The 27,588-nt window shown below is 36.4% G+C and overlaps 2 protein-coding genes and 2 long non-coding RNA genes across 6 annotated transcripts; all 4 read left to right on the forward strand.

Annotated features, from left to right (window-relative positions):
- Positions 1-10,590: 10,590 nt before the first annotated feature.
- LOC104111280 (NAC domain-containing protein 76) lies at positions 10,591-14,067 on the forward strand. 3 transcript variants are annotated; one of them, XM_009620951.4, is made up of 4 exons: positions 10,591-10,685; positions 11,383-11,601; positions 12,576-12,847; positions 13,355-14,067. In XM_009620951.4, the coding sequence occupies exons 2-4, from the start codon at positions 11,427-11,429 to the stop codon at positions 13,913-13,915; spliced, it is 1,008 nt and encodes a 335-aa protein (XP_009619246.1). In that variant the 5' UTR covers positions 10,591-10,685; positions 11,383-11,426; the 3' UTR covers positions 13,916-14,067. The 3 variants fall into 3 exon arrangements, with proteins under 3 accessions (XP_009619246.1, XP_009619245.1, XP_009619248.1); XM_009620950.4 differs by lacking the exon at positions 10,591-10,685 and adding an exon at positions 10,702-11,115; XM_009620953.4 differs by lacking the exon at positions 10,591-10,685 and adding an exon at positions 10,702-11,115 and having other exon boundaries at positions 13,364-14,067.
- Positions 14,068-18,685: 4,618 nt separating this feature from the next.
- On the forward strand, positions 18,686-19,969 carry LOC138893840 (uncharacterized). The gene has a single exon (XM_070178504.1). It carries the CDS (start codon positions 18,686-18,688, stop codon positions 19,967-19,969), a length of 1,284 nt encoding a protein of 427 aa, XP_070034605.1.
- A 749-nt stretch (positions 19,970-20,718) lies between these two features.
- LOC138894939 (uncharacterized) lies at positions 20,719-21,654 on the forward strand. Its single transcript, XR_011409128.1, has 3 exons — positions 20,719-20,844; positions 20,914-21,227; positions 21,315-21,654. It is a non-coding gene; the product is annotated as an uncharacterized lncRNA (long non-coding RNA).
- Positions 21,655-23,138: 1,484 nt separating this feature from the next.
- Positions 23,139-24,162, forward strand: LOC108947721 (uncharacterized). The gene is made up of 3 exons (XR_011409129.1): positions 23,139-23,409; positions 23,496-23,615; positions 23,686-24,162. It is a non-coding gene; the product is annotated as an uncharacterized lncRNA (long non-coding RNA).
- The last annotated feature ends 3,426 nt before the right edge of the window (positions 24,163-27,588 follow it).

Genomic DNA, 27,588 nt, shown 5'->3' on the forward strand with positions numbered 1-27,588 from the left:
AAACATATTTTTTGCTCAAGTATCGTTTGAGTCTTACTTTCATTTGAATATTCAGGCAAGTCTTTAACTTTCGTACTTGCTCAAATATTCTGTGCATGTTGTTCTGTTCGCGCTTTATTATGTGTAATCTCGGATGCGTATTCTTCGATGCATTTTGGTTCCGAGTATTATCCCTTTTTTGTGAGGGTTTCCATGAGTATTTTTGCGTCTTTTTGCGTTTTGCGTCTTTTTGTGAGGGTTTCCATGGTTCCAAATTTGCTTTTTGCGTCTTTTTCGTATGTGACTTCGGGTGTATTTTCCCCCGATGGCATTCTAGATTTCGGGCATTGATTCTTCCGGATCCAACCCTTTAACGAGAGGGTTTTATAAGAGAGGGCCCTTTTATGTTTACGGTGCTCTTGAAAAGAACGTCTCTTGTTCATTACGGCACTAACATTTGAAGTACTTGTTTAACTTTCAAATGGTAAAATTAACTCATTGTTCAGACAAGAAACAAGATAAAAACAAAAAGATTTCTTTTAATTTAATTCCTTTTATTTTCAAAAGTACACAAGCATTTTGCTATGCAAAAAAGAAATTGACATGACTTGTGACTATATTGTACAACTTGTTTCTACGCGACTGGCTGCGCAGTCCCCGATTCCGATGATGTATCATCTTCCCAGATTTTCGTTCTCCAATTGATGTGGCATTCAGTGTTGTCGTATTCTCATATCATTCCCCTAGTATTCGAATGCGAAGAATGCGAATTGGAACATTGGAAGTCTTGTATCTTTGAAGATTCCACCAATGCATTGCTAGGTAATCCTTCACTCGGCAACATATATTGTTTCCCTTTAGGAACCCATGCTATCGAGCGAAAGAATACCTTACAGTCCTCTAGTAGTTTGTGCTCGTGAACAATCAGGTAACCTTTGTTCGGTAGCAAACTTAACTTCCCAGTGGGAATTTGCTATCGAACAAAAGATTACCTAATCGCCCCCGAGTAAAGCCTTGGCATCGGAGATCTTATTGCTACTGTCTACGTAGTATGCTTTCTGTCACTGCCTCATTTAAAACCTTGCCAAAAAAATCCAATTGGGACCAAAACTGAATGAAGGGAAAAAGAGTGCAGCACATACGTTCCGTTTGACTGTTGTTTGTCAGCAATAATATATTTTGAGGTGAGCCACATTCTAGTTGTTGGGCAACTTGTCACCATTCTGGTTCTCCAACTCGTATGATCCTTTCCCGGTGATAGCTAAAACCCGGTAAGGCCTTCCCATATTGGGCCTAACTTGCCCGCGTTGAGTTCCCGGATATTTTGAGTTACCTTCCTCAAGACCAAGTCTCCTACTTTGAAATAATAGAGGTTGGCTCTTCGATTATAATATCGCTCCATTCTCTGCTTTTGAGCTGCCATTCTGACATGCGCCAAGTCCCTGCGTTCCTCGAGCAGCTCCAAGCTGATTAGAATTGCTTCCTTGTTCGATTCTTCGTTCGCCTCCAAATACCTTAAGGTTGGTTCCCCTTCTTTCGCCGGTATCAAAGCTTTTGTGCCGGTAAAAGAGGTTTCTCCCGTGCTTAACTTGGCTGTTGTTCAATAGGCCCATAGAACCCCAGTAATTCTTCGAGCCAGTTGCCTTTTGATGCTTCCAATGATAAGGTGAAGAGCTAATCCTCTTTATCTTCAAATCTTCAAGGAACTTTGTAACTTTTGTAGCGATAAACTGCGCTCATTGTCGCATGCGATCTCTTTTGGTATTCCAAACCTGCAAATTATATTTTTCCACAGGAAGTCGACCACTTCGCATTCTCCGATCTTCTGATAAGGATCTACTTCCACCCATTTAGAAAAATAGTCATTCAAAATTAAAAGAAACCTTACCTTTTCGGGAGCCGGTGGTAGTGGTCCGACGATGTCCATTCCCCATTTCATGAACGGCCACGGGGATAGAACCGAATGTAGGGATTTTGCCGGTTGATGTACTAGTGGTGCATAGCATTGGCACTTATCACATTTTCGTACGAAGTCTTTGGCATCTTGTTCCATACGGGGCCAGTAATATCCTGCCCAAACTAATTTCAGCACCAAAGAATCTGCACCTGAGTGGTTGCCGCATATCCCTTCGTGGACTTCTCTCATGACATAGTTAGTTTTTGATGCTCCTAAGCACCGGGCCAACGGGCCTTGAAATGATTTTCTGTATAATTGGCCTTTCTTGAAGCTATAATGTGCAGCTTTGGCGCGTAACGCTCTTGATGCTTTGGGGTCTTTGGGCAAGTTTCCATGCTCGAGATAATCGATTATTTCGTTTCTGCAGTCCCAGACCAATCTAGTCGAATTCACCTGATAGTAACCATCTGTGTCCAAGACTGAGTTCATCAGTTGTACTACCGTTACTGATTCCGATCCCTGGACTTCTGTCGCTGAGCCCAAATTTGCCAATATAGCTGCTTCCGAGTTATCTTCCCTCGGGATATGAGTAATTGACCACTCTCAGAATTTTGCCAATAAAGCCTGTACTTTTACCACGTATCACTGCATATGTTCTTCTTTGGTGTCAAAAATTTCGTAGACCTGATTCACCACCAACTACGAATCACTTTTGATTTGATGATTTCAGAGTCAAGCCCCCGGGCCAATTCGAGCCATGTAATCAAAGCTTCGTACTCTGCTTCATTGTTAGTTAAAAGAATCGTTCTGATGGCTTTTCTTAAGGTTTCCCCCGAAGGCATGATCAAGACTATTCCAAGCCCGGACCCTTTTACGTTAGAAGCTTCGTCCGTAAATAAGGTCCAAACTCCCGATGTCTATTCTGACACCATTATTTCCTCCTTGGCCGCCAGAGGCAATAGTCCCGGACTAAAATCGGCAACGAAGTCATCCAAGATTTGCGACTTATTTGCAGTCCTCGGTTTATATTCTATATCGAACTAGCTCATTTCGACGGACCATTTGGCCAATCTACCCGAGAGCTCGGGTTTATGGAGGATATTCCTCAGAGGGAAAGTAGTCACCATATCTATCGGGTGGAATTGGAAGTAGGGCCTCATCGTCCGAGCAGCGACTACGAGAGCTAACGCCAGCTTTTCCAGATGTGGGTAGCCAGTTTCTGCTTCCGTTAAAATTTTACTAACGTAATAAATGGGAGATTGCGTTCCATCATCCTCCCGGACTAAAATTGTACTTATCGCAACTTTTGAAATCACGAGGTAGACTAGCAACATTTTACCTTATTTTGGTTTTGAGAGCAACGGAGGGCTTGACAAATATTTCTTCAACTCCTTCAAGGCTTGCTGACACTCCGGTGCCCATTCGAAATTATTTTTCTTTTTGAGTAGTGCGAAGAAGTGATGACATTTTTCTGATGAACGGGAAATGAACCTGCTCAAAGCTGCCAATCTCCCTATGAGCCTCCTGACTTCTTTTACATTAGACAATTGATCCGGGATGTCCTCTATGGCCTTGATTTTGTCGAGATTTACCTCAATTCCCCTTTGTGAGACTAGGAACCCTAGCAACTTACACGAACTGACCCCGAAATCATACTTCTCGAGGTTAAGCTTCATATTATGGTCCCTCAGGATGTCGAATGTGTCTTACAAATGCTTTAGGTGGTCACCTGCATTCAAAGACTTAACCAGCATATCGTCTATATATACTTCCATAGTCTTTCCAATTTGTTTTTTGAACATCTTATTCACGAGCCGTTGATAAGTGGCTCCGGCATTTTTTTAACCCGAAGGGCATCACATTGTAACAATATGTACCAAAATTTGTTATAAACGAAGTCTTTTCCTGGTCTTCTAGGTCCATCTTGATTTGATTGTACCTAGAATAAGCATCGAGGAAACTCATTAACTCGTGCCCGGTCGTGGCATCAATCATTTGATCTATATTTGGCAGTAAGAATGAGTCTTTCGGGCATGCCTTATTAAGATCCTTATAATCTACGCACATGCTAAATTTAATATTTTTCTTAGGAACTACTACTACATTGGCTAACCAGTCCGGATATCTTACCTCTCGGATTGAACCAATATTAAGTTAACGGGTTACTTCTTCTTTGATGAATTTATTCCTTGCTTCAGCAATAGGGTGCTTCTTTTGCCTTACCAGAGATATGTTGGGATCCAAGCTTAACTTGTGTACGGCTACCTCTGTCGGGATTCCTGTCATATCCTCGTGCGATCATGCAAAACAATCAGCATTAATTTTAAGGAATTCGATAAAAGCAGACCTGAGCTCTAGGTGCAATCCTGCTCCCAAATGGAATTTCCTTTCTAGGAATTCTTCGAACAATGCAACTTTCTCCAGTTCTTCTGCCGTGGACTTCGTCGCATTTGTCTCTTCTAGTACTTGGAAATACCTTAGTACCTGGTATTGTTCTGACTTTTCTATCTCCGGACTAACTTCATCTGGTTTGGGGCAGGTGCCGGTTCTGGTAATTGCTATGTTGTACGTTCCTTTCCTTTGCTACTGGAGATCGAAATTGCATTCATCTCCCTTGTTGCCGGTTGATCACCCCTGTTTGATCCCTTCGGGTGTCGGAAACTTTAACAATTTGTGATATGTTGAAGGCACAACTTTCAACTCGTGCAACCATAGTATTCCCAAGATGATGTTATACCCATGTCTCCATCTACCACTTCGAAGAGAGTTGTCTTCATTACTCCCTCAGCGTTCGTGAGCAGCAAAATTTCTCCCCGGGTTGTCATGCTTGTGAGGTTGAATCCGGTGAGGAGTTTCGTTGCCGAGATATTGCTTCCAATGAGTTTAGCTCGCTCCATTGTACGATATTGGATGAACCTCCTGGATCCACTAAAACATGTTTTAATTTTAAAATCTAACATATTTAAAGAAATTACCAATGTGTCATTGTGCGGTAGCAGTAATCCATCTGTATCTTCGTCTGTAAATGTGATATCGTCTTCTCGGAGCCTTTTACTATGTCTTATCAATAGTTTTGTCTTCTTCGCTGCTGAAAAGGTGACCCCGTTAATTTCATTTCCTCCGAAGATCATGTTGATCGTTTGGCGTGGGGGTTCTTCTCCTGCTTTCGAGGTTTCCATGTCGCCCCTATTCCAACCATAATTGTTTTTAGCTCGGTCACTCAAGAATTCTCTAAGGTGACCATTCTTTACCAGTGTTGCCACTTCTTCACGGAGGTGTCGGCAGTCCCCAGTCCTGTGGCTATTAGTGCCTTGGTATGCACACCATAAATTGGGATCCCTCTAGCTGGGATCAGATTTCAAAGGTCTTTGGAATCGTGCCTATTTGATATTTCTCATGGCCGATACCAACTCCACCACAGTGAAGTTGAAGTTATACTCTGACAACTTTGGGTAAGAAGAATCTCGCGACCCCGAGATTTCTCTATCCGGTAGCGATCTATTGTTCCGGCCACGATCGGTCCTTCTATCAATGGTGAACTAGTCTGTTGTCCGGAAGCTCCTGCCACGACCTCCTGTCCGCTCGTAGGGCAAAAATCGGCCCTTTAAAGTCCGTCTATCCGTGTCAATATCATATTTTTTTTTTCTCTATTCTTCTCCCATCCTTTGGTCAATAATGGAAAGCCAACCTGATCGTCTTCGATCCTTATTTTTGTCTCGTACTGGTTGTGGAGATCCGCCCAAGTCGTCGCTTGAAACTCGAGCAGACTTTCCTTCAACTTCCGGGAAGCGTCCGAACTTCTCTGATTTAAACCTTTGTTGAACGCTTCAGCCGCCCATTCATCTGGGCTTGCCGGTAGTAACATGCTTTCCTTCTGGAACCGGGTATCGAACTCTCTTAATAATTCGGATTCTCCCTGCGCGATCCTAAATATGTCTGTCTTTCGAGCTTGTACCTTTCTGGCACCGGCATGAGCTTTGATGAAAGAATCCGCGAGCATCTCAAAGGAATCTATGAAATGCTCGGGCAATAATGAATACCACGTTAAAGCTCCCATCGTGAGAGTCTCATCAAATTGTTTCAGCAACACGACTCAATTTCGTAAGGAGCCAAATCATTTCCTTTCACTGATGTTGTGTAGGTGGTAATGTGCTCCTGTGGATCTGAAGTTTCGTCATACTTTGGCACTTCGGGCATTTTGAACCGCTTCGGGATTAATTCGAGGGTTGAGCTCGGTTTATACGGTAATTGAATATACTTCTTCGAGTTTGGGCCTTTTAGTACTGGTGGTGCGCCGGGGATTTGATCCATGCAAGCGTGTACTTCCTTCATGAACAGCAAAAGTTCATCCTTGAACAGATCGTTCTCATTGTTGAGGCCGGATCTACTCCCCACAGCCCTGTCGGAGCCAACTTCGCCCCTAGGAGTGTTATTATCAACTCTCTGCATCGTCTGGTTCGCGGGAACATCAGGAAGAACTGGATCTCACCTGTTGGCATTATTTGAGGCACCCGATAGCACCTGCTTCAGTTCTGTCATAACCTGATCCTATCACGTGAGATGGCCTAGAATGATTGCCTGTTACTCTTGCAGGACCCTTACTGTATCCGCCACATGCCCCTCATCAGCATCATCAGGAGTTGCCTCCCGAACCTGTCGAGGGTACCGCTTGTCATGTACCGGTATGGCGTCGTTCCCCTCATTGTGAGTGTCACTGATTGAATCCTCAAAATGAGGTTGTTCCTCTTGAATTTCAGGGTTGCGTGTGCCGTTAACAGTGTTATCTGCTATTTCTTTTGTGATTTTTGCTAAGACAAAATAATCAAACACGTTAGTAAAAAAAGGCAAGGATCAATTTAATCGCACGACTGTCTAGGTCCCACGGTGGGCGCCAAACTGTTTACCCGTAAAATGGTATAATTAAATTTGTTCGTAGTTTCTAGACAAGTGAATTAATTTGATCCAAAAGATAATCAAAATAACTGATGAAATATACAATACTTAGCCTTAGAATGTAGATGGAACGACAGATCTGATGAGTCCGGGAACAGAGTTTCCGGGTATAACAATGATGAGATCAAAAGCGAGAAAATAAAATTGTATTAAAATACTGTATAGAATGTAGTGTAAGTTAGCCAGAAAATTCGTCCTTTACAATGATAACTGAGCTCTCTATTTATAGCTATGTCTAGGGAAGGAAGTCCTAGGATCATGCCCTTATTTAATGTTAATTTTGAGGGTCATTGATGAAGATGTAACGTTAGTCATAAATGCCAAATTCTTTGTAACGGGCCATCATCCTTAATGCTATAAAATATTTTATATTAAATGTTATCGGGCGCAAAGCATTTAATACTCATTTTATAATCGTTATTCCTTCCGGTTACAAGCGGAATAGCTATGTTCGGTGGCCATTCCTATCTTGTGTTCCACCTGTCCTTCCTTTAAGCGGCCACATGTCATATCGTATTTTTCCCTATACAATAGTTTAATTTGTATTTTGCTTTAAATTTTTTTATGTAAACCCTGCTGTCGAAAAGTTTACTGTTCATTGTTATAAATATCACCGAACAAAGAAACTTCTTCAAATCTTGAATCTCATTACTAAAAATCCTGGAGTCGGTGCTATACAAGAATTGTTTCGTTTATGTTTGCACGATGCCGTTAAGTGTATGAAGAGTGTTGGCATTGCATTTGGAGTGCTTGCACGAGGTTGTGGCTAAACTTGGTGAGGCAGCCTTGAGGACCGCTCAGGCTCAGCCAAATGCCCTACGGTGCCAAGTCCAATGCTAGGGCCATGTCAATATGCTTATAGAAGCTAACTTTTTTGGGTAGGGGAAGGAGAAATAGGAGAGAGGATTATAAGGTGGAAAATGGAACCCTCACCAAAAAGTTGGAAGTTCAGGTAGCCAACCAACTAAATTATTAAGATTCCTCTATAAAAGCTATTTTATTCCTACATTAAATTAAAAAAAAATTAAATACCTTCTAGGCTCTTAAAGAAATTATCGCCTAATAATTTTTTAAATAATTGTGATACCATAATCAAATAATGGGCTGAAATTGTTGGTTTCCAGGTCGTGGTCGATTTCTTCTTGAATATAAGATTACTGTTTATGTTTCTTCTTCTTAACATATTGGTAAGTTTATAGTTTAGTGTTTGGTTCTGTGAATTTAGTTTGCTAAAAGTTTTATTAAGAATCTTCTTGAAAGTAGATAATCATATCGGCAATGCTTAGTATGAGACATATTTCTCTACAACAGCAACTTTGTTACAAATGTTTAAGCAATTGACCCATTAATAGTTTTCTGTAACTTAGTAGTGTTATAATAACTAGCTCTAGTAAGTGGACCATTTATTTAGTGAAAGAAATAAATTCTACTGCGCCAAATAGGCACTAGTTTTTAGTATCATAAGTATATACTATATCCTTCGTCCTTATTCATGTTTGATTGGGCACATAATTTCAGAAAAAAAAAATATCAAAACTTATAGTTCAAAATGAGTATAGATTTGTGTGGCTATAAATCATCTTATTATAATTGAGTATAAAATGAAAAGTTTAAAATTAAATTGTTTCTAAATACGAATGTATGATTTTTTGAAAATTTGAACCTTGTTATCCCAAGTTTGTGTTCACTAATATTGATAGCTTTGGAGAATTGACAGAGTTTGCTGTTCAAAGAATTGTTAATTTCTTCTAAGTTTATCAAATTTGCACGCCAAATTAAATTGATTAAATATCTATATCAGCTTAGACAGATAATCTTGGAGCTCAGAATATATCATACAATTTTCTCATAGTTCTTGACATTATCAATATTCTCATGATGCATGAAAGGAGGATATGGGATTGCTGAATTTCAAGCTTCACTAACTTTGATGCAAGATTCATTTTCACGACATTTAAGGCTCTCATTAGTACGTAGATTAATTATGATCGTTTCCATTCAGCAAGCTACAAATTTAATTTTGTGCAGTGTTCGTGAAGGCGACGGAACCGGTTGTAGTGCCATAAAATACTCTTAACTTGGCTTTGGGATTTGATTGGGATTTTAAAAGGACAGATAATTCATCCTTTTTTCTGTAATTCATGTTCCAGGGGCTGTGTTTGATCTCCGTGTTTGACCAGCTATCAGGCCTATGAAACAAACTATAGCCTACGGGAGGAGAAAACGGAGAGGGGAATAAGGATAGTTGTGCACATCATTATCATTAATTCATTATTAGTTGGATTTAAGTTATATACCTTTCGTTCTATTTTATATGACGGTGGTTAATTGGACATTAAATTAAATAGAGAAATATAATTTTTTGGAACTTACATTATTAAATATGTTATGATATTTATGTGATCACAAAAACATATTTTCTTTTAGAATAAAATAATAAATCTAAAATTTAGTTATTTTAAAATATAAATAGCCAAATTTTTGAAACTAATGGAGTATAAAAAGAAAAGTACTGCATAAATTGAAAAGAAGTATACATTAACATAAGTGCAATTTAACCTATTATAACATGTTATTTAATTATATTTTTTAATTATCAGATCATATTTGTTAAGAATATCAATTATTATTACAAATAATTTAAGTTGATAATATAAAAATATTATACACCGGGGGAGGCAAGACGGGGGAAAGAGATAGCGTATGAATCCTTTTTTGTCTGAAATGAAATAAATTAATTGAAGAAAAGAAAACGAAGGATGACTAACATCCAGCTCCATGAGGTGATATTTTAAGGACATTAAGACCTTGGGTTGTGCATCTTTTGTTGGATCCCGCGGACTTTGAGGATATTGCTTTCTTTTTCATTCAGCGCTCACGTGTATTTCTATGCCTCCAATTAATCAACTAAACAGCTGACTCCTGAAAGCTGAAATTAAGAGTCAAAATGACAATTTATTTTGACGCCGTTGGAACAAATTGTTCTTATAATTCTCTGACCAATGATTTTTATTCCTTTACTTTAAATCTTCTAAGCCATGCATAATCAGTAATTTATCAATTGATTTCTTTAAATCATAATCTTATGTTGGTAAAGTAGTTTCACTTGATACTACAACACCTAAGATTCAGTTTCAAACAACTTAAAGATTGATTATATAAATTCTCATTGACTCTTTTTCTCCATTTAAATTCATTTTAGACCAACATTATACAAAATAAAAATAAAAAGCATTAGAAGTTCTTTATATTTTTCAAATTGGCACAAAAATCTCTGAAACAGGCAGGCAGGATATTACTGCTTTATTGCAGAATGTAATCTCCCTTCTTGATGAGTTAGTTAAAAAGAAAAGGCAGAAGAGATAAACGAAAAGAAGTCAAGAACTGAAAAGGGGAATAAAGAAAGAAAAAGAAAGCTAATATAAGTGTGTTAATAATAAGAGGCCAGTTTAAGTGTCTTTTATTGCGTCTATAATACCATACATGATGGACCTGTCAATTTTGTATTAAAATTTATGATCCTCCTGTTCTAATACGTAACCCAAATACTCAATGCATGATTAAATTAACCAATCTCCAAGTAAGTGTTTCTGTCAACGGATAGGAAAATGATAAGTTGGAAAATTAAGTTAAAAAAAGGAAGAAGAATGGGAAATATACATGTAATACTCCTATGTAAAAGGAAGAAAAAAGGAATGTATTAGTCTTTGACTTTGACTGTGCATGGCTAAAGGGATATATGGAGAGAGATAACACAAACAAAACAATATTTACAGTAGTTAAGCAGATTTTCATCACTTATATGCGGCGAATTCCAGGATGGGGTCTCCGGTTCAACGACATTTTCCAAAGTCTGGTAGTAACTTCTTCCCTTTTATTTCCACACCACAATTCACACGAGACTAGTACACATAACATCCAATTAATTTCGTTGTCCACATAACACCCCACTTCTTTCCTTATTATTTTTCCTAAGTTTTTAACATTCTCGCTCCAGTTTCTCTCTCCATATATCATTCACCCTAAAGATCTGATCGCAGTCTTTTCATTCATTCTCAAAATATATCTTTTTTCTTCATCTCAAATTTTAGGAAAAAAAACTTGCTTGCTTTTCAAGTTCGAACAAGCTAGACCATCCTGTTGCTAACACTTTTTCCTCGTTTTCACTGAGCGAGCGATTAATCTCCCGGAGTATTATCACTCTTAATTAATTATATTCTCTTGAAGACAAGTGAGAAAAGTAATTTTTCTTTAGCAGTGAGGAACAGAGACTAACTATTGATCAAGTTAGTACTGAGTCGTTTTTTACTCTCTTTATTTTGATTAGTAAAGCACTTATTCGTGGAACCCGTAATTTTGCACTTCTCTTTTCATTCATGAAAAGAAAGATATTCCCCCTTCGTGCATGCAGTCTGCAGTCAGATTTGACCCTGGGGCCTGAGGGGTGCTTCAGTCATATATTACATATAAAATTAGTTTTCCTTTTTCACTTGACTTTTAATTCTAGTTGCTCTAATATATTGCTTTGCTCGTATACTTTGTGCGTCTTGCAGGATAGAATATACGTTTAGCAATTTCGAGTGAGGATATCAGCATAATGATGTCAGGAGCAGGAAATGGACAGCTTTCAGTTCCTCCAGGGTTTCGTTTCCACCCCACAGATGAGGAGCTTCTTTATTATTATCTAAGGAAGAAAGTTTCCTACGAAGCAATAGACTTGGACGTTATTAGGGAAGTCGATCTTAACAAACTTGAACCATGGGACCTCAAAGGTTAGTCCATTTTCCTATTTTACTTCTTGCTTTTTCTGAGTAAGATATGCTACAACTACAATTATTTGTATCTGAACAATGGTAACAGGACTTAAATTTTTTTCTTAAAAAGAAAGAAGCTAGAAAACGCACGTCAATTATTCATTCATGCAGTATTGTGGATATGTGAAGGGAAGAATGTGGAGGATGTACTGTACTGCCTCCTCATTCTACAGTCTCGTATAACTTTCTTTTTTCAGGTAATTAACCTAAAAGGCAAGCACGGAATAAGAATAGTCTCCTTCACCACTACATTTAAATCTTCTCCATTTAGGGAACTTATTTAGTTAGATATCGATAATGCTGGGAAAGTCCGTAGATCAAGTTAATCGATAAAGCACTCATTTGATTTATCAATAGAAAGCGGATTTGATCATAAACATGAGAGTTCTCTCTCACCAAAAATGTATTGTACTTCAAAAACATAAAGAATCTCCTATAATCACCAAAATTTCCAAGGATCTAAATCAACTTCTTCTAAAGAACAAAATCATACACAATGACTTTATAATTATATAGGGGAATATATATAAAACCAGATAAGAAGATGATTTATTCAAGATTTGGATTATATCCGCTGTGCAGATAAAATTTTACAAAATGAAATATCATATTGAAAATAGAGCTTACACCATGACCAACTTATGTAACTTTTGTAATATCAATAAACACGTAATATCTACCTAACCCCACCTGTGCCAGTTGATTAAGAAAGGGGGAATAATGCAAGCGTTATCTCAATTTGGCCCACTTGTTGTCAATACAGATGCATAAACATGTAAATATTTACTCAAATTAGGTTAATGTGGTGGATAAGTTGACTGTATTCTGCAGCCTCGCCTAAGCGCATTTTATCAATATATAAGTATAAGAATAGCTTGCATGCACGTTTATCCACACAAGCATATGCTAAATTCAAAATTGATGACATGCAGAAATATGTAGAATAGGATCAGGTCCACAGAATGAATGGTACTTTTTCAGCCACAAGGATAAGAAGTACCCAACAGGGACTCGAACAAATAGAGCCACGGCAGCTGGATTCTGGAAGGCGACAGGGAGGGATAAGGCCATCTATCTTAGCAACTCCAAGAGGATTGGGATGAGGAAAACTCTTGTATTTTACACCGGACGCGCACCTCATGGCCAAAAGACTGACTGGATCATGCATGAGTATCGCCTTGATGACAACACTGCTGAAGTTGAGGTACTTAGTAACTTCCCAATACAGCTATGTTTTTACTTTTTGATCACTCGGATGCGGATTCAGGATTTAATCTATATGGATTCAGCTTTTATGAGTTCATACTATATTTTAATAAAATGTTACTTTTAAGTTATGGATTTAATTGAAATCATCGCTATAATGCCACATCCGACCCTGATCATAGTTTTTGAGTAGTGTATAGTCATGTTATGTCTTGGCCTGTCCTCTCTCTTGTGAAGTTTGATTCTTTTTTCATGGGCCAAACACGTTAAAATGTTTTTATTCTTCTTTTGGATGACAATGGAATTTGAATCCAAAATCACATGACTGCTCTAATACCATGTAACATTATGTGACCATCTTGTCTAAATATTTAACCTGTTAAGAGAGCAGACTTTTAATTGGTTAACTATATATGTCTCAAAACAATTTGATCTCCTTCTCTTTTCTGTAGAGTAGGGTATACAAGAAAAAGATACTAAATTTTACATTTCAATATTGTTCAAGCCATTGCAGGAAGATGGCTGGGTTGTTTGTAGGGTGTTCAAGAAAAAGAACTACACTAGAGGTTTCCAACACGAATTGGGTGGAGATGATCATGAGCAGCAGTTACATTTTGCGGATCATATGAAGTCTGGCAGTTCTGATCCAAAACAGAATATGCAACAACCTCATCATCAAGCCTGCTACGACTATGCGTCCAACTTTGATGGTTCAATGCACCTCCCTCAACTGCTAAGTCCAGACTTATTATCAGTTACTCCATGTCCCCAGCTTCCTTTGAGTAGTAACATGAACCTTAATGAATGTTCTCATCAGAACTTATTGAGACTAACATCAGCAGCTGGAGCAGCAGGTTGTAGCAACAGTACTTTCAATATTATTCCTCAACACGACAAATTTAGTGGCGATTGGTCTTTCTTGGATAAGCTTCTTGCTTCAAACCAAGGCGCACTGCAGTCTCAAGCAGCTATCGGAGATAATTTGGTTAATCCCACGGGCACACAAAAATATCCAGTGTTCCATCACCATGGTTTTGATCCTGATCTTTTCAAATTCTCTAAGTAGATATACTACGGCCAGCGTTCTGTGGCTGTTCTGATTTTTTTCTTTCATTTTTTTTTGGGGGGGTTATTTCAGAGTTCTTTAAATGTTAATCAGAAAACTCAATCTCCTGTGTTGTGTTTGAAAGTACTTCATTCATTTTAGTTTGTGTCGAATATGACTATAGAGAGTTTAACATGTTAAATTTTAGTTTCCCATTACATTAAAAGCAACAGAGGAAAAATATATATTGAAGTACTCCCTCTTTCCCATTACATGTGATACACTTTTATTGGTCACTAAATTTAAGAAAGAAAGGTACTAAAAAAAGTTATAGATATTTGTGTAATTATAAATCTTCTTAATAACGGTAATATGAGAAGTTTAAAATTAAATTATTTCTAAATATAAAAAAATTATCATTCTTTTTGGATAAATCACTAAAAATAAAGGTATTTCACGTAAATTGGGAAAGAAATTGATAGGTTATATTTAGTTTCAAAGGGAGAAAATTTTAAATTTTGATTCTTAATGAATTTCAATTCTTAAAAATTGTGAAAATATTATAGAAAAAATGCGGTACATGATTGGGTCACCAATCCTTCCTTATTAATCATTTTGGATATCTCAAAAATGAGAAATAATAATTATAAAATAAGTACATGATTGGGTCTCCAGTCCTTCGTTAAATTATTACACTTGCAAGAGTATATTTTTCTTCTTAAGATATACTTTTATTTTTTCAAATTAGAATTTCGAAAAATGAAAAATTATCTGTGAGAATTTAAATAATCATTATGTGCCATATCTTTTTCTTCTCCTAACTAGTCCTCTCTGGTTCGCATAGTCATAGGCAGACAGTCTTAGTTGTAACATTTTATAAGACATCAAGCACTAACGTAATACTGCTTTACCCTAACTAGTTCGCATGCTCGTGCATTACAGATTATTTAGAGGTTAAATTAATTTTAAGAATAGTCTTCCCTGAAAAGTAACGTTAACTACAACCTAGAGAGTACTATAACACTGTGAGATTCCTAAAAGACATGATAAATTTAGCATCTAGATCAACTCATAACCGTTATCAGTATTTGTTAAGTGCAATCTTTTAGCTTAAGTTCATTGACTAATAATGCGGGGTGTATTTTTCTTTAATTGTGCTAGAGACTGCATATAAGAACTAGAAAATGCAGGAAAAAAAAGAGAAATTCACACGGAGTACAACTTATTTGATACTTATTTAAATGAGTTACAATTACTTTTAAAATATTACATATAATACAATTTTTTTAAAAGCTACACTATTTCACACTACTAGAAATAAGGTAATTTCCGTCCAAGGCTTTCCGACCGAAATCGGTCGGAAAAAAAACCGATCGAAATCGGTCGGAAATAAGAGTATTTGGTCGGAAAAGTCAACAAAAGTTTTCTGACAAAAAAAAAATAAAACTTCCGACCGATTTTGGTCGGAAATTGGTTAAATATTTGGTCATACTTGTATATAATGTACAAAAATAATTATTTATTAAAATTTTTCCAAATTTCCGACCGAATTCGGTCGGAAATTGGTCAAATATTTAGTCATACTTGTATATAATGTACAAAAATAATTATTTATTAAAAATTTTCTAATTTTTCGACCGATTTTGGTCAGAAATTGGTCAAATATTTAGTCATACTTGTATATAATGTACAAATATAATTACTTATTAAAACTTTTCCAAATTTCCGACCGAATTCGGTTGGAAATTGGTCAATTATTTGGTCATACTTGTATATAATGTACAAAAATAATTATTTATTAAAATGTTTCCAACTTTCCGACCGATTTCGGTCGGAAATTGGTCAAATATTTAATCGTACTTGTATATAATGTACAAAAATAATTATTTATTAAAAGTTTTCCAACTTTCCGACCGATTTCGGTCGGAAATTGGTCAAATATTTGGTCATGCGTGTATATAATGTACAAAAATAATTATTTATTAAAGATTTTCCAAATTTTCAAGTCGGAAAGTTTGAAATAATTAATTCCCGCCTAAGATAAAAATTATATATATTTAATTAACCAACCGAAATAAGTTTATTTCCGACCGATTTCGGTCGGAAAAACGATTTTAAAATAATTAAAATATAAATTTATTAATATTTGTGTGTGTGTGTGTAAATAATAAATAGCTTTTAAATATTTAATACCTATTTGATATATATGTTTATTTAATATTTAAACAATATTAAATATATATATAGACATCTTAATATAGTTAATGTTATATCGAATATAGCTTATATACTATACACTTAGCTATATATATTTAACTTATAATAAATAATAAGTAGTTAACTAATTATTAAATATTAACTAAACATTTCCGACCGAGAGAGAGAGAGAGAGAGAGAGAGAGAGAGAGAGAGACATCTTAATATAGCTAATATTATATCGAATATAGCTTATATACTATATACTTAGTATATATATGATGCTTATTTTTTATGTTATTAGCATAATTTAATGTGTTATATGGACTCTTTATATTTTTTTTTGAATTATCAATTAATATTTATTATAAATATAATTTGTATATGTGGTTTAACTTAACTGAATGTGTAAAAATTATTATATTATCAGTCATACAACTTAGACTCGAAAATAAATTATCACGCTAGTGTAATTGTTTATATCGAATATAGCTTATATACTATACACTTAGTATATATATTATACTATACATTTATATATACATCTATATATATATATATAGACATCTTAATATAGCTAATGTTATATCGAATATAGCTTATATACTATACACTTAGTATATATATATTATACTATACATTTATATATACATCTATATATATATAGACATCTTAATATAGCTAATGTTATATCGAATATAGCTTATATACTATACACTTAGTATATATATATTATACTATACTCTATATACATCTATATATATATATATATATATATATATATATATATATATATATATATATATATATATATAGACATCTTAATATAGCTAATGTTATATCGAGTATAGCTTATATACTATACACTTAGACTATATATTTGTGTGTATAAATAATAAAGAACTTTTAAATAAATAATATTTAATACTTATTTGATATATATATATATATATCCAAATTATAACCAAATCCTAACCTACCTTTTAATTTTAGAGAACACCCACAAAAGAGAGCTAGAAAATAGCTGCGAAAATCAGCTTCAAGATACCCCCAAATTCCAGCAGTTTTCCTCCTTAAAATCATCCCCAAATTCTCTGTTAAACCTATCCGAACAGTAGTGAAAATACAACTGTAAACTCACCCCCAAATACCTCAAATTTCAGCTCTAAATTACCCCGAAAATCAGCTCTATATCATCCCCTAATAGCCCCCTCCCCCTCCCCCCAAAAAAAAAACTCGAGCTCAAACCAGCCGCAAACCCATGTAAAACTCCATTAAAACAACCCTTGAACCGCCAGAAAAGAGCTGCGAAAATTAGCTCCAAGACACCCCTAAATTCCAGCAGTTTTTCCCCTTAAAACCAGCCCCAAATTCTCTGTTAAACCTATCCGAACAGCAGTGAAAACGCAACTGTAAACTCACCTCCAAATACCCCAAATTCCAGCTCCAAATTACCCCAAAAAATAGCTCTAAACCATCCCCAAATCATCCCCTAATAGCCACCCCCCTCCCCCCAAAAAAAAATAACACAAAACCAGTCACAACTTATCGTTTGGGCTTCGTCAAAATTTATTGTTGTTACATATTTTTGAGGTTCTAATATATTAAAGAAAGAAATCTTGCTACACTAAGGTCCGCTTCTTTATCTTTTCTTTTCTTGTTACGAGTAAATTGTGCTAATGCTTTGAAATGTGTATCCTGATTAGTTTTTTTTTCTTTTTCTTACATGATATGCTTTGTTCTGTATATAAGTTGGTATGTGCTGATATGATTTGATACTCCAACTATTATTTTTAGTTTTAATAGTTGGAGTTGATTGTGATTTACTGTTAGTATGAATAAGTCATTGACTTCAAAAATTATTACTTTGATGGTTCATGAAGTTATTTACAATTTCTTATGCAGTTTGGGTAGTAAGTTAGGTAATTGAATAAGTAAACACCACGTCGCTTTAATTTGATTGGGCTTAGGTGGAAACCAAGGCCCAAGACGTTAAATAATTCAAGTTGGAATATTGGTAATTTATCAAGTTATAACCTTTAATAGCCCCCTAAAGTATAAATGACCCTCTCAATACTAGTATTGGCCGAATCATGCTATTTCTTCCACAATAATTTCTCATCCATAAATCATGACCCACAATAATCCAAAATTAGAATAAGCAACTTATAAACATTCGTAACTTGATTTAGGCGCGATTAATAAAATATTGTGACTATTATTTATGATTAATGCTAGGGTTTAATTTTTTAAATTTAACTAATTTTAATTATGATTAATACTAGGGTTAGCTAATTTTATTTCATTTAATTATATTTCCCTTTAATGGTCTAATTGAATTTAAAAAAACTTATTTAGGGATATATATGAACTTTCAAATCAATAAGCGCTTAAATTATTTAAATTAATTATATTGTAACTAAAGTTTATTATGTAACTTAATTCTATAAATTAATTTGAACTATGATTAATATAATTTATTCGTTCTTTATGTAGATGGAATCTCGTAGTTGGATGTATAATAGAAATTATCCTAATCGTCGGTTTTGGAGGGAGGAATTTATAGAAGGGGTTAAGGAATTTATTACGCATGCAATGTCACTTGAACCGTTTTGGATTGGAGGGTTGATTAGATGTCCTTGTGTGAAGTGCAAGTGTTTGTATTTTTTTGGATCGGAGGATGTTAAGGCTCATCTTTATAAAAAAAGTTTTATGGATAATTATTTTGTGTGGACTAGTCATGGAGAGATTGATGGTAGTGATGGTATATTTCATAACGTAGTTGTTGGTGAATATAGTAAGTCGGTGGGGAATAACATTCAACATCCTAGATACCATGAAATGGTTGCGGATGCTTTTGGGATGCACTTCGATTTTGAAACCCATGAAAGTGTTGAACAACTTCCTAACGAAGAGGCAAAATATTTTTATGAACAGTTAGAGGCCACTAGTCGTCTACTAAGGGAAGGGAGTATGCACTCTCAGTTGTCTGTTGCTGTTAGATTATTAAGTATCAAATCAGATACCAATATTTCTCAAGTGGGAATGGATTATTTCATTGGCCTTATGAGTGAACTAGTTGACCCAACTTTCAACATACCTGAAGATTTATATAAGGTTAAAAGATTGGTTTCTAAGTTAGGACTCTCATCTATGAAAATCGATTGTTGTGAAGATGGTTGCATGTTATATTATAAGGGTGATACAGATTTAGAAAGTTATAAATTTTGTGAAAAATCTCGTTTTAAGCGGCTTTCCAGCAGGAAGAAAGCTGCTGTGAAGTCGACGCATTACTTACCTCTTATTCATCGATTAAAGAGGTTGTACGCATCGATGAGTTCCGCTCCTCATATGAGATGGCACTATAAAAATAGAAGGCCGCCCGGTGTTATGTGTCATCCTTCAGATGGGGAAGCTTGGAAGAATTTTTATAGGACATATCCGGATTATGCTAGTGAACCGAGGAATGTTCTGTTGGGTTTGTGTGCTGATGGTTTCACGCCATTTTCTGTTTCTGCAACACCATATTCATGCTGGCCGATCTTTATTACGCCGTATAATCTTCCGCCTAAAATGTGTATGACTAGTCCATATATTTGTTTAAATTGTGTTATTCCCGGTCCCCGCAATCCAAAGAGTTTGATTGATGTATATTTGCAACCTCTAATTGATGAGCTTAAACAGTTGTGGTATGATGGAGTTGTGACATATGATATATCAACTAAGCAAAATTTCAACTTGCGTGCTAACTTAATGTGGATCATTAATGATTTTTCTGCGTATGGAATGTTGCCTGGGTGGATGACTGCCGGAAAGTTAGCATGTCCTTACTGCATGAAAAATGGTAAAGAGTTCACTTTAAGACATGGCCGAAAGTAGTCATGGTTTGATTGTCATAGTCAGTTCTTGCCAGTTGATCATGAGTTCAGAAGGATGAAGAACGCATTCAAAAATAATACAGTTGAACATGATTTGTCACCTCCAATTTATTCCGGTGAGGAAATTTGGGAGAGGGTTCAGAACTTCACTAAAGTTACCGAGGCCCCACCTTCTAGATTTCTTGGACATGGTGTTACTCATAACTGGACAAAACAGAGCATATTTTGGGAGTTGCCATATTGGAAGGATAATCTTCTTCGGCACAATCTTGATGTCATGCATATTAAGAAGAACTATTTTGACAATTTGTTCAACACAATGATGGATGATAAGAATAAGACAAAAGATAACCCTAATGCTAGACTGGACTTACAAGAATATTGCAGGCGACCTGGATTACATTTGTAGTCTGGGAACAATGGTAAGGTGTTCAAGCACATGGCCAGCTACACATTCACTTTGGAACAAAGACGACAGATTTGTGAGTGGGTTACAAACCTAAAGATGCCCAAGAGCTATGCATCGAACCTGGGAAAACATGCCGATATGGTTGAGGGAAAGATGACTCATATGAAAAGTCATGACTGTCATATATTCATGGAAACCTTAATCCCTATTGCATTTTGTGGATTGCCTGAAAATATATGGAAACCCATCACAGAGATAAGTTTGTACTTCAAAGACTTGTGTTCTACCACATTAAGGGAAGAAAACCTATTTCAAATGAATCGGAACAATCCTGTAATCCGTAATAAGCTGGAAAGGATTTTTCCATATGGTTTCTTTGATGTGATTGAACACCTTCCAATTCACCTTGTACACGAGGCGCGACTTGGAGGCCCAGATCAATGCAGGTGGATGTATCCATTCGAGAGGTAATGATCAAACCTTGATTTATTTTTGTAATTTTCTTTAACGTTATCCTCTAATATGACAATATGCAGGACTATCGGCAAGTGTAAACGATTTGTTAAAAAGAGGAATAGGATTGAAGGATCCATATGCGAAGCCTATCTTGCAAAGGAAACTGCCCATTTTTGTTCTTACTACTTTGACAGTCATGTTCCATGTGCTAGAAATAGGCCCAATCGGCACAATGTGATGATTGAGATTGATCCATTATATCCACCAATGTCCGTATTCAATCAACCAGGCCGAGGTTCTAAAGATCGAACAAAAGGGGCCTAAGTAGTATGGAGTACAAATCAGCTTCAAATCATGTGTTGCTAAATTGTCCGGAAGTTCAACCCTTTCTTAAGTAAGTGTTGACGTAAGATTAATTTACACAGGCTACTATTTAATTTGGTTGATACAACTAACAAATAATTTTCAATGCGTCGCTCAGTGACTTCGTGAGTCAATTTGGTCATGGTGCTGTATATTCTACATTTGAGGCATGGTTTAAAGAGTGTGTAAGTGCATCTTACATACTTTCTCACATGTGAATATACATACTTGTAAATATACTTGCTCACTTGTGATTTATTTACCCCTACATGTAGGTCAATAATTCAAACAACTGTGTTTTTCAATTTTTGAAAGACATATCTTGGGGACCTGCACCTACGGTTATGACTATGTCTAAGTATTATATGAATGGTTACAAATTTCACACTGAGGAATGCTCCAAGTATAAAAAAAGCAATAACAGTGGGGTGTGTGTCAAAGGTGGTGAAGGCAACCAGGATGGGGAAAATAATTTTTATGGTGTGATCAAAGAATCGTCATATTCAGGTTAGCCAAATAAGAAGATCATACTTTTCCGATGCAAGTGGTTTGACTCAACACCTAGAAGAGGTACAAATGCACACTCGCAGTACAACATAATTGAGGTTAATAAAAAGAGGGAGTATGATCGCTATGATCCTTTTATAATTACAGAAAGAGTTAGGCAAGTGTACTATGCTTCATATCCATTGCGGAGGGATAAGGCTGATTGGTTGTTTGTAATCAAAACAAATCCTGTTGGTAGGGTGGAAGTTGAGAATGTGCTAGATGTTGCTTACCAAAACGATACCTCAAGTGTTAACCAAATGGTGGATGATCAGTTAGAAAATTACTTGGAGCACCCTCAACGCATATTAGAAGAAGTTGATATGGAGGAAATAACAATCATATAAAATGAGGATGAAGAATCACCTAATGAAAATGAAATAAGTGAAGAGGAAGGATTTTCAGACTAGGAAGGATACGTCGACGAAGACGACTAGCATGTTATTTTTTTCAAGCGCTCTCAACTTATATAGATTTATATTCTCAATTCTAACATTTTCTTTAATTTATGCAGATGGCCGGTAGTGGTCGAGGTAGGTCTAGGAAGGATAAAAGGCCTATTGATCATGATGATGGTGCTACACCCACGATTCCTTCCACTCCACACTTGCATCCATTCCACCACATCCATCTACTCATCATACTACCCACCATTCGCCCGCCCAACAATATTATCACCATTCTCCGCCACAGGGCTATACCCCGCTTCCTTTTCATGATCCTACCAGTACTAACATGGGTGCATCGAGTCACCAGTCACAGAGCCATATGGTACGCCCATCATCTGCTCTATTTGCTTCATCTCCAACTGGATCGCATCCATCTAGATTTCAGCCGGCCGGATCGCAATAGTGGTCTGGATCGCAATAGGGGTCCAGATCGATGCAGGGGTGTAGATCGTAGCCATCTTCATCAGGGACCCCGTCTCCCTCTCCACGGAGTTCGTCTCCTAGCATTTCTAGACTTCGTCTTCGGGATAGTAGCACTGAGCCAGATGCCCCCCCCCCTTCTGCGCACACTTCAGATTCATCGGAGAATGATGATCCAGATGATGTGCGTTATGATCGTTATCATAGGATCATCATCAGGCCTAAGGGAAATGGGTAAGATTTATTTATTACTTCTTTATTTTTGCTGAATTATAATAGCTACTCTTCTTTATTTAATGTAATTTCTATGTTGCAGGTTCATTCCTAATCATCAGGTTACAAAGATAATCACTGATATTCTTGGCGGGTTGTATAATGCACCCTATCCGACTTGGAGTAACTTTACAGAGGATCTTGTGCAGCAAATGTTCAACCAATTTAAGGTTTTAATACAATTCTTATCTATTTAAGTATTATATTAACAATATTTTCATCTAACGTTACATACTTTATTTGCAGACTAAGTGTGCCTGGGAGGATCGGTATAAACGTGAAATTTGTAAAAATTAGGAGTACAAATGACGTAAGAGACTCTCTGATTCCTTCAGCTCCGCTCGAAAGGTTAAAAAGAAGCCTTCATGGGTTCTACCGGATGTATGGGTGGATCTGCAAAGGTATTGTGACACCGAGAAATTTGAGAAGCAGAGTAAACTGGGAAAGAAGGCCCGAGCATCTGAGAAGAGTGGCTCCTTGCACTGTCTGGGTTTAAGGAGCATGTGGGATACGAGGAGACAACTAGTAATTCCATAAAATATTTCGGTCTATTTTTATCGAATTATATTTATATATGTTTATTTTATTAACACGTTTTATTATATTTGTAGGAAATATAATATGGGAGGAAGATGAGTCATGATGAGTTCTTCATGGAGACTCACATCCGGAAGAAGAAGGCACCGACAGATCCAACTAGATGGTTCGAGGACCGGGCAGAGACTACACATGTAAGTTTCATAACTACTATAAATATTTATAATATTATATAGTTAGTAATTTTCTATCTTCTAAATAAAGGGTCGCTACAAGATTAATTTGGTGGAGTACACTCAGAGCTTGCCACCGAATGAACAAGGCGCGCGACCGCCCATTTTAGACGAAGAAGCGCAGAGAATATGTTTGGATGTTGTCGATGGTCCTAAAAAGAGGATAGCATACGACCTTCCAGATAAATCATTTCGGCGCTACAGGGCTGGATTGCAAGGTATAAGGACTTCCGCCCAAGGCGAGGCGATTGATAGGTCGACTATATCGTCTATGGAACAGAAGATCGCAAAGCTGACAGCAGAGCTTGAAGAGACAAAGGCTAGAGAAAAAAAGAGAGATGAACAATTTGGTACCCTTAAAGTTCAGCTAGAAAGGAGGGACGAATAATTTAATCTCCTTCAAGGTCAGCTGGCCAATCTTCTTGCTAGTGATGCTTTCCCCATTCCCTGGTCTCGTGATCCTTCCCCATGTGTCGATGATGGAGGTTCTAGGAGTGAAGATAGAGATGACGCTAAATAAAAAACTCATTGAATGGTGTGTATTGCTAAACAAAGTATTGAACTTGTCAATATTTAGTTGAGACTAATTTTGAACGATGATTATATTGTTATTTTGTTATTAAACAAAATATTGAATGGTATGTTGTTGTTGTGGTTGTTATTAGTTGTTGTGGTTGTTATTAGTTGTTGTTAGATAATGGTTGTTAGTGTTAGTTAATAGTTTTTGTTAGTTAATTATTGTTATTATTGTTGTTGTTAGTATATTCATTGTTGTTGATTAATTATGGTTGAATGGCAGCAATGTAATGCTGCCATTATAGGATGAATATTGGTTGTAATTGGCAGGTGGTGTAGCTCAAAAATAGGCATTTTCTGCCGAGGTTTTACCCAGATTTCCGACCGAATTCGGTCGGAATTTAATTTTCTTTGCCCAGAAATTAATAATTTCCGACCGAATTTGGTCGAAAATTTCAAATAAATTCTCCAGTTTATGGAAATTTCCGACCGAATTCGGTCGGAAATTATGAATTTATATTTATTTTTTAAAATAAATTAACAATTTATTACAATTTATAACTAATTATTTAATTAATTAAAATTATTATTTTTTTAAATTTCCGACCGAATTCGGTCGGAAAATAATTTTTTTTTAAAAAATATTAATAGTTTCCGACCAATTTCGGTCGGAAATTTGAAAATTAAAAAAAAATATTTAATTATTTCCGACAGATTTCGGTCGGAAATTAAAGTTTGATAGTCAGTCAACGCTTTGAAGTTTTCGACCATCGTTTTTCCGACTAATTAAAATCGGTCGGAAATAGTGGACGGAATTACATTATTTTTTAGTAGTGTCATATCTCTAATATATCTCTGTTAATTGATTTAATGTATTGACTCCTTAATTTTCTCATTCATTAATTAGGTCGTGCAATATTCAACCTATTTCAAACTTATCACAATACACTCGTTCTCTTTAATATCTAATTATCTCACCATACCATATTGAGGAATCAACATGCATTCTCTTCTGCAATTTCATGGGAGTGGAATTATTTTCTCTTTGCACTTCAATTTCGTCTGCTCGTTTGAGCACTCAGATGAGTCACCAAGATTACTTATATTTGTAAATAATTGTTGTATCATCCGTGGAGGCATAAATGAGTTACAAATCCAACAAAAATAAGATATCCTAATGAATTTGGATTTCGGATTTTCCAACTTATTTTGATCTTTTGTTGTTGTCACGATCCCAAATTCATCTACTCGTGATGGCACCTAACCCAAACCAGTAGATAAGCCAAATTACAGTCAACACAATTCTAATAAGAATAACAAGAAATCAATAAGTGAAATATCTTAAATTCAATACAATAACTCAAGGATTGGTAGTACAAGTCATGAGCCATTAAGACTTAGATTTACAAAGATGGTATGAACATAAAAACAACATTTGTTTTGAATAGGCATAAACATATTACAAATCTAAAACTACCAAGAACAAGTGGTAGCTATATCCGGAAAACAGGTACATCTTCAGTGCCAACTCCCGTCATTCACAACATCTCAGCTCCAAGATCTGCATGCAGGGTACAGAAGTGTAGTATGAGTACAACAGACCTCATGTACTTAACAAGTATCATAACTAACCTCGGCGAGGTAATAAAAGCAAGAATTATAAATGATACTCGCTAATCACCTGTATAGTGTAACGACCCAACCAATCATTTTGAACTCTAGCATGTCGTTCGATGGTTTGAGACCTTGTGTAGCTTCACTTTATATATTATGACTTACACATGTGGTTGGTTTTGATTTTCGAGAAGTTCGAAGTTGATTTGTAAGAATAATTCTCATTCGGAAGCTTTAAGTTGGAAGAGTTGATCAATGTTTGGCTTTTGTATAAACGACCCCAGAATCAGGATTTGAAGGTTCCTACATGTTCGTAAGGTGATTTCGGACTTGGGCATATGTTCGGGTTGAGTATCAGATGGTCCAAGAGCGTTTCAGTGCTTAATATTGGAAGTTTGTATTTTTTAAGGTTTTGAAATTTGCTAAGTTTGACTTGGAGTGGATTTCGGTATTATCTGACTCCAGGGGGGTATTTTGGGGCCTTGGATGGGTTCATTTAGTGGATTGAAACTTGTGTGTGAAGTTTGTCTTGATCCAGAATGTCTAAGTATGATCCGGACGCATTCGGTGAAGTTTGAAGATTTAAAATTTAAAAGAAGGATTTTGATCGTCGATTCGTGGTTTTGATGTTATTCGTGGTATTTCGATCCTTTAGAAAAGTTTGAATAAGGTATTGGGACTGGCTTGTATGGTTGGATGGGGTCCCAAAAGCTCGGACGTGTTCCGCGATGGTTTCAAAACAATTCCCTTTGATTTTATATTGCATAATTGTTGGTTCTGGTTTTGTTCATCGCGAACACGGTGGGAAACACGTGTTCGCTATGAAGGATTTTGCTGGAGGTGGTTTGATCATCTCGTTCGCGATGGAGAAGCTGCATTCGCGAAGGTTTGGGGGAAGAGGTACATCGCATTCGCGACAAGTGCGTCACGTTCGAGGAGGGGAGCTGGGTATGGAGAATTGGCATTCGCGTTCGCAAAGTCAAGGTCGCGTTCGCGATGGTCAGGCTTGTTAAGGCATCGTGTTCACGGGTCCTATCTCGCGATAGTGAAGAGGATTTTTGAGCTGGATCTGAGTGGTGCTTCGTGAACGTGAGGCACATGCCGCATTCGCGAAGAGTAATGCCTTGGAAGTGTATAGGAAATTCAAATCGGGACTTGGCTTATTTCATCTCATTTGCTGATTTGGAGCCGGTTTTGGAGCAATTTTGAAGGGGAATTTTCATCATCTATCATAAGGTAAGTGATTCCCACTCATTGTGAGTTATATACATTGACTATATATGGATTGGAACATGAAAATTTGAAAAAATTATGGGATTTTGGAAGACAACCTAGAAATAGTATTTTTGGATTTTTACCACAAAATTAGACATGGAATTGGGAATAAATTAAATATTTGAGTTCGTACTGCTATGGGTAATTTGTTATCTTCGAAAAATTTTGGAATCCGGGCACGTGGGCCCGAGGGGTTGACTTTGTTGACTTTTCGTGTGGAGTTGTGAAATGATTTTAATTGTTAAATTACGAATCTTTGAGTATATTTTAATTGGTTTGTACGTTGTTTGACTAGTTGCGGATCGTTTGGCATTGGTTTGAGGAGTTAGAAAGGCGTTGGAGCAGGATATCAGATTTCGGAGCGAGGTAACTCTCTTGTCTAACCTTGTGAGAGAACACCCCATAGGTGCTACTTAGTTATGTGCTACATGTTTGGGAGCTATGCAGGTATGAGATGACGATTCCGTGCGTATGCTAGAATTCCTAATTATGTCCGGATAGACTTAGTCTCACGCCATGTTTAAATTGT

This window comes from Nicotiana tomentosiformis, chromosome 6 (genome assembly GCF_000390325.3).
Source record: "Nicotiana tomentosiformis chromosome 6, ASM39032v3, whole genome shotgun sequence".
Classification (NCBI taxonomy): domain Eukaryota; kingdom Viridiplantae; phylum Streptophyta; class Magnoliopsida; order Solanales; family Solanaceae; genus Nicotiana; species Nicotiana tomentosiformis.